Genomic DNA, 8,328 nt, shown 5'->3' on the forward strand with positions numbered 1-8,328 from the left:
ACATTAGTATACGATTTTAAACGACGTTTTGAAGTGGACTATTAGTTTTATTTATCAGTTTAATTTTTATCCAACCCAATCGTTTCGCCATCTTCCAATAATAAGTAATGATATTACGTTTAAAGTTTTCCAAGCTAATTTGTGATGTTCAACGCACACTTTTTATCAGGGCAATATCTACGAGACAATTAAACTAAGCAAAATAAAAAATTGCTTCCATCGCATCGCTAATTTTTGTCTTCAATTTTTTTCGTACACTTGCATTCATGATTGCTGGCATTTTGACTCACAGTGAGTCAAAAATTGACTCAATGTAAGCGCTACTCGTGCCTGATGATACCTGCTCTTGAAATGGTAGAGAATGGCTCACGGCGGAATAGCAACCAGCATGAAGAAGCAAGATCTCTTCTCTCTTGCGAGTCGCTCAGGCAGTCACATATTGAGCATAGCTTTTGCCTCGTCCGGCATTACATGCTTTGCTGTCTCCGTTCTTGAATCGTTCGCAGGCGATGAACGTTAATGAGTTGCGTGAGGCGAATTTCAGCAACCCGCCCAGCAGTAAAGACATTTTAAAACAGTTGACTGAACAATGGCCCCTACTGCAGCGATTGGTTCTTTTGATCGATTATTTACCAATGAGAATCGAAAATATGATCATTGTGCTTCAATGGAATTGCAGAAGTATCATCGCGAAACTTGATTCTTTCAAACACTTAATACACACTCGTAACTGCGATGTATTCTCCTTGAGTAAAACTTAGCTTACTTCTAACATCATCCTCGACTTCCATAATGTCAACATAATCCGCCTGGATCGAGAAGACTCATATGGAGGGGTACTTTTAGAGATCAAAAGTGCTATTCATTTCATAGTAATAACCTCCCCTCGACACCGGGAATTGAAGTTGTTGCTTGCCAATTTTTTTTTTTTGTTTCAATTATAGAGGCTTTAACATTAATGTCATTCGCCTCTTCGGGCCAGAAAAACTTTCTGACCCTATGTGCGGGGTTGGGAATCGAACCCAGGCGGGCTGCGTGGTACAGGATGGGGCTGCTTATATAATGATAACCGTTCTTCGTTAATCCAAAATCTGTGTGACAACTTCAATTTGGCAATTCAAAACACGGGAGAAATGACACGGAACCCTAGACCGCCAGCACAACCAAGTGCGCTGGATTTATCCCTTTGCTCGACCTCTTTACAGTTAGATTGCAAGTGGAAGGTAATCTGTGATCCTCACGGTAGCGATCACTTGCCGATCATGGTTTCTATCGCCAACCGTGTAAGACCATCGGAAACAATCAATGTTTATGTATTTCACACGAATTGATTTTAAAAGTTACACAAGCTCGATATCTGAGAGACTAGAAACATCACAGGAGCTTCCTCCGGAGGAAGAGTATATATTTTTAACTGGCTTGATTCTCGACACCGCAATTCAAGCTCAGACGAAACGAGTAACCAGCGCGCAAACTAGTATGCGTTCTCCCAACCCATGATGGGACAAAGAGTGCTAAGAGCTGAAAACGAAAAAAGCTTCAGCCTTCATCTCGTTCAGAAGGAACGGGACCCCAGATAATTATCGGAAATACGCGACGCTAGAATTTCAAATGAAATGTCTGATTAAAGCTAAGAAACGCGGTTACTGGCGACGGTTTGTGGACGGATTAACGAGAGAAACAGTAATGAGCACTCTTTGGAATACGTCGCAATCGTCGCATGCGCATTCGGAATCACGCGAACGAAAGCGAGGAATATTCTAACCGCTGGATATTCGATTTCGCTAAAAATTCTGTTCTGTTCCGGAACAGAAGAAATCCCGCGTCGCGACTTTTAATACAAACGGAACACTGTTTTCGATGGTGGAGTTCTCACTTGCGCTCTTGTCGCGTAACAATAGAACCCCGGGGTTAGACAAAATTAAATTCAACTTGTTGAAAAATCTGCCTGACTCTGCCAAAATCCGCTTGTTGAATTTATTCAACAAGTTCCTCGAGGTTAATATTGTTTCACACGAATGGAGAGAAGTGAGAGTTATCACCATTCAAAAACCTGGGAAACCAGTCACCGATCACAATTCAAATGGCATTTACTCGTAAAGAACAAATGGCATCAGTTTTCCTCGACATCAAGGGGGCATTCGATTCAGTTTCCATTAACGTTCTATCTGAGAAGTTGCACCAGCATGGTCTTTCACCTGTTTTGAACAACTTTTTATATAATCTATTGTCCAAGAAACACATGCATTTTGCGCATGGTTATTTGTCGACAATACGATTCAGCTACATGAGCCATCCTCAGGGCTCATGCTTAAGCCCCGTTTCATAAAATTTTTACGTAAACAACATTGATGAATGTATTAATACATCCTGCACGCTAAGACAACTTGCCGACGACAGCGTTGTGTCTATTATGGGACCCAAAGCTGCCGATCTCCAAGGACCATTGCAAGATACCATCGACAACTTGTCAACACGGGCTCTTCAAATCGAGTTGAGCACGGTGAGGAACAAACGAAGAAGCATTCATATTCTTAGCCATGTTGTCAAAATACAAGGACATAAAACGGGTCTGTGATTTAATCTCGACAAGCTATTCAAAATTCTCTGGAAACGATTGCGAAGCACCGTAAAATCTGCAGCGAACGGAAGAAATCAACCGCATTACGAAGTCTAACGGGGAATGCTACAGATGTGGTCGTACTAAGCATTACGCTAACGATGATGATTGTCCAGCACGAGATAAAAAGTGTGAGAAATGTCACTTAATCATTTACGGCGGCCACAAGCTTTCGATCAAGGGAAGGTTCATCGCAGATATATCGACTAAGAAATCTTCTATAAGTGATAAGGTGTACGTAGTGAAGGAGTCAGGAGCTAATCTTCTTGAAAAACGAGCGGCTGTTGAGCTTGGAATTCTGAAAATAGACACGTCGGTTTGTGCTGTAGAAGAGAGAATCTGAAAAGTTAAAGGTGTCATAGTCAACATTCAACTTGATCCTACTGTAAAACCCGTTTAACACACCCAGTGTTGTGTTCCGATTAATGCAACCAAAAGTGGAAAGGGAACTTGCGAAATTGTTAAAGCAGGAGCAGTGATTGAATCAATCCGGCTGAAGCGAAGGTGGATGCCATTCGGCGATGTCGTTATCCTGAAACGGTATAAAAATTGAAAAGTTTCCTAGGGCTTATAAATTATCTTGGGAAATTCATACCGAATCTGTCTACGTTAACTGCACCAATTAGAGAACTGTTGCACAAAGATGTTCGATTCAAATGGGAACGAAAGCATATGACTGCCTTCGAAGAGGTAAAGAAAGTACAAGTAGATCCTAAAAACCTTGGATACCACTCACCTTACGACGAGACAATACTCATAGCAGATGCCAATCCCGTAGGAATCGGAGAGGTGCTGTTGCAGGAGAAAGGTGGTAATAAGAGGACGATTTACTAAGTGAGTAAAGAGTTATCGACAGCCGAAGGTAATGTTTGGCTCTCAACGAAAGCAGTACCCGAGAATTGAGCGCTGGGCATTGCGGCTCTCATCATTCAGGTACAAAATAGTGTATCGGAAAAAGCTAATATCGCTGATCCGTTATCACGATTGCCAGGATTCGAAGAGTGCTCCACCATCTGTATTGCGATTTGAAGAGATCGTTGAGGCTACAGTACAAGATGGTGAGTTAGTCGCAGTCAAAGAGGCGTTGAATACTGGTCGATGAATGGACAAATTAAAACATTTTTCACCGTTTCGAGAAGAGCTGAGTACAGTGAACGAAATTTTTATGAGGAAAGACCGATTAATCTTCGTAAACGAATAATTAAATTGGCTCACATCGGTCATCCGGGAATCGAGAGAACGAAGAACAGAGAACACCGCATCCGGAGCATAGTTTGGTGGCCAAAAGTTGACAGAGAAGTAGAGAAGACAGTGAAATCGTGTCTGGAATGCCAGTTGGTTAACAATTCGGTATGTCCTGAACCTTTGTGCGTTTGAGAGCTTCCGCATCAACCATGCCAGATTCTCGCGATGGACATATTAGGACCACTATCAGGTGATTCCATTCTAGTAGTGATTACCCTCTGCAGCCGTTACTGCATTACCGAAATTTTACGATCAACTAAAACCGAGGACATAATTGAAAGACTGGATAAAGTGTTCATGATAATGTTACTCCCTGTCCAATTAGTCTCGGACAACGCACGGAACTTTTCGGAGGCCAACTACGTTTATTCAATACTGCGTCATCCGACAACGAGTCACTCACCAGCTGAACTGGTTTTCGGCAGAAAACTACGGGATTGGATTCCTGATTTAGCGCAAACAATACTGAAGACATCGGCATACGTGATCATGACAAAATACATGAGCAATCTACGAAATCCCACTACGATGCTAAAAACAATGCACAACATTCGGATCTACAAAATCAGGATCGAGTTTTGATGCGGAACTTGGTACCGTAGAATAAACTATCGTCGGCGTTCATTCCCGAGTAAGGTAACAGTACAGATGGATGATTGGCGCAGATACCGTAGAAACTCTGCGCATCTGAAGTAGCTAGTCGAAAACCTGGTTGATGAGACCATTAATCGAGAGATTCGAAACGAGCCTATCTGCAGCGAATGGGATACACCAAATTCTACATTGACAGCGAACGATAGTAAACTGGTCACTGAAAACTGCAAGGGAACTCACGACACAGGGATTGGACGTCCGAAACGAGAAATAAAACGATCATTGCGATTTGAGGACTTTGAGCTAGTAGGATGAAGGAGTGTAACAATCAATTAAATCGAAGAAAGAGAAACGTGTTATATATTAGGAATGATACTGGCAACAAGGTCATGCGGAGTACGTCAAAGAAAAAGAAGAATAAATAAATTGAAACCAAATGGTTGAACGTATTTTCTGATAAAAAGAAATTAAACGTTAACAGGTCATAACATCTGGGATGCTCTCGAGTCCTTTCGAATCTCGGAGAGGGCTACGGCAAGGTGATGGACTCTCTTGTAACTTGTTCAATATGGCTTTTCAAAGTATGATTCGAAGAGCGAGGATTGACACGAGTGGCACGATCTTCCGAAAGACCGTACAACATTTTGGCTTTGCTGACGATATTGATTTTGATATTGTGACACGTAACCATGAGAAAATGATGGAAACATACATCGAACTGAAAGCTGAAGCTAGGGGTATCGGACTGGCCATAAATGCAACAAAATAAAAAATTTCGAATTCTTAACCGAAAAAAATAGTTAGATGAACAAACAAATTCTGGGTGGCTGATTTTGCGTGGAATGCCCCATACACTTTTTAATTTAACTCTCCTATATAGCAACGAAAAATATGATCTTCGTTTCAATGTATGCTCAAAGCAATGGACTTTGCTATTTTTCGCCACAAATATAAACACTCCGCTTTGTATTTTTCAAAGAACATTATGTGTATATTATATATCATTTGTATGAATCAGACATCAACTTCCTGTGCTTCAGGCGTCATTTTCATTAGTAGGATGATTTTACTGATGCAGAAAACTTGCTTCTCAAGTGATTCTAAATACAATTCGACCGTCCCACGACAAAAGGGCCTAACTACAAATGACAGTTTCTCTTTGTTTACTTTTTTTCACGATTTACCGAACTGATTTTATATTTGACGCTTCACTCTTTGCAAAACTTTCAAGGAAAAACTACAGCTTTTGATTTATATTGGAAACTTTAGAGGATTTGTAATAATGGCTCCATAATAATGAAAAGAGAAAGTAAAGAAAGAGAGGCTCTCATTAGCAGTTAGGCCCTTTTGTCGTGGGACTATCGAATTGTTTATTTTTAGATTGCTGATAGTATTTTGACAACCTACTACTTCATGAACTCCATATTCATTCTTATCAGAGTAGTATACATGCAACTAGCGATTTTTTTTATCATTATCGTATATCGATAGGAATGCATTCTAGTACATCAGTTCAGCTGTTATCACTCGCACACGACAATTTTACATTAACTTTCTTTCATTATCATATACCAGCCCTCCCGTATTAGTCAGTTTAGTTCTATTCGTGCAGTTGGTTGAAACAATCCATGTTTTCTTTGCAATACTGGCAGCTCACAATAGTCGGCATTTTTCATTTGTGGATCGGTTTTTAAGTCACGTAATGGCCACGATTCCAGTATATTCCCCTGCAAGTTTGTTGTTTAACTTCACCAAAACATGTTTAAACGATATTTTTCTTGCCCACAGACTATCCCATTTCTGGGCCTAGTGCCAGGTGGCCTTAGACCAGGAAGTATGATTCGTATCAAAGGTGTCATTAATAACCATGGCGAACGGTGAGAAGTTAGACTAACAATATATTACGCATTGATGAAAAATCATTCCACTCGTTGCGATGACTCATAACGTCATTTCACGTTCCAAATTTCTTATCGACAGTATTTATCATCCATGTTTCACAATTCCACAAGATAATATTATCAGCTTGAGAATCATTTGCTGAAAAAGGTTATTTTTATTTCTAGTTGTCAAATCAACATTCAAACTGGGGCTGCTTTACATCCGCGTGATGATGTTCCATTACATTTGAGCATCCGCCCAAATGAACACGCAATCGTACGTAATACTTTACAGCGCCATGTCTGGGGAAATGAGGAGCGCTATGGCGGCTGTCCAATCTACTACGGACAACAGTTTGATGTGCTAGTACTGATCGAAGCGAATATGTACAAAATTGCCATTAACGGAAATCATTTCTGCACATTCAACCATCGAATGCCAGTGCATTTGGCAAAGTTTGTATCGATCAGTGGAGGATGTGTGATTCACTCGATAACATGTGAAATGGACACTGTTGGACAGGCTCCCCCGTACCCGGGTACTATTCCGAGTGAGCTACTCAGTGTGAAAATGGATATTGATATCACATTTGAAAAATCCAAATTTCTGTTTCAGTTGGTCCAAATCCTCCACCATATACACCGCCTTCAGCACCATATCCATCAAACGGAGGAACGAATGTGGGTTTTGTACCAGTGCCTCCGCCTATGCCTCCACCACCACCATACACACCGTCGCCAGGATATCCGATCGGTGGCCCCGGTCATTATAAAGGTAGAATGAGACGTACTGTATTTATGAAACTCTTCTAGAACACATCAGAGCATCGGTACTTTAGGTAGTTGTTGCGATACTACACTGTTTGTACTTGCTTATAGGTGGATGTGGCATGATCTATGCCGTTATATATTTGATTGAATAACAATTTTTTCACTAAAAAAATACAATAAATCACTACACTTGACTTGTATCTGCATCCACCAACTATTGATAAAAAATTTCTGTATTTAACTTACATTCCACATTGCAGGTGGTTATCCTCAGTATCCTGGACATCGTGGTGCAGCACCATTTTCGGTATTTTCTGAAGAATTGAAAGCAAAAGTTGAAAAACATGAGCCATACTAACCCCATATTATAACAATACTGACAAACTGTAAATACTAATAAACTTTTAATTATATTAAACGAGAAAACTAAACTGCATGTTTTACTATAGCTTTCATTATTAAAAATCACAACACATCGGTTTATATAAGATATTTGTTCAGAAATGGTCAGCCACAATGTTGTATTGAAGGCCTCAAAATGATTACCAATTTTTACTCCTTCTTGGTAGAAGATAACGGATACATGAAAATTAACTTCTGAGGCTACAGTGAGGGGCTGACGGTTCAATGCATACGGCGCTGGTCTTACAAGCCAGTTGTCGTATGTTCGAGTCCCGACCTGAAAGGATTCTAAGTGTAAGTAGGATCGTAGTACTATCTACTAACCATTCAATGATTCTATACTCTGAGAATCGGCTGTAAAGTCTGTTGAAACAGAAAGGCCAAATTCCACAATAACGCCAAAATCCAAATGTTAAGGAGGATAAGTGCCCCAACTAATTTTCTATTATTGTCAATTTTTGTAATAAGTGTCGTAAGGATTCTACATTGATATTACTCCGAAAACCCTTCTTAATCCTCCTAGTGGTGTGATAATGCCTTTCTCTTTCTTTATAACAGTCTCATTAAAATATTTTTTTTATTAAATAATTTCGGACACTAATTTGGACTCATTTTTGACACCAATTGATTCAGATTGATTCGAGTAGTTCACAAAAAGCTCACACAGTGGTATGTATAGTGTGCAAAGATTTTTTGCAACCGGGTTACTTGACCAAACTCCCATCTGTTGATCACATCGACCCACTGAAGTAAAGTTCGTATTTGTCGTAAAAAATTGTTAAGTGCACAAATGTTGAGGGTATTGGTTGAGATTGG

The 8,328-nt window shown here is 40.1% G+C and overlaps 1 protein-coding gene across 3 annotated transcripts; it reads left to right on the forward strand.

Annotated features, from left to right (window-relative positions):
• The first annotated feature begins 6,051 nt into the window (after window positions 1-6,051).
• On the forward strand, window positions 6,052-7,541 carry LOC131436145 (galectin-5-like). Of its 3 annotated transcripts, none has more exons than XM_058604665.1 (5): window positions 6,052-6,192; window positions 6,248-6,336; window positions 6,526-6,890; window positions 6,956-7,114; window positions 7,371-7,541. In XM_058604665.1, exons 2-5 carry the CDS (start codon window positions 6,296-6,298, stop codon window positions 7,466-7,468), a joined length of 663 nt encoding a protein of 220 aa, XP_058460648.1. In that variant the 5' UTR covers window positions 6,052-6,192; window positions 6,248-6,295; the 3' UTR covers window positions 7,469-7,541. The 3 variants fall into 3 exon arrangements, with proteins under 3 accessions (XP_058460648.1, XP_058460647.1, XP_058460646.1); XM_058604664.1 differs by having other exon boundaries at window positions 6,054-6,188; window positions 6,956-7,178; XM_058604663.1 differs by having other exon boundaries at window positions 6,054-6,188.
• The last annotated feature ends 787 nt before the right edge of the window (window positions 7,542-8,328 follow it).

The sequence above is a fragment of the Malaya genurostris genome, chromosome 3, assembly GCF_030247185.1.
Source record: "Malaya genurostris strain Urasoe2022 chromosome 3, Malgen_1.1, whole genome shotgun sequence".
In the NCBI taxonomy this organism is placed as follows: domain Eukaryota; kingdom Metazoa; phylum Arthropoda; class Insecta; order Diptera; family Culicidae; genus Malaya; species Malaya genurostris.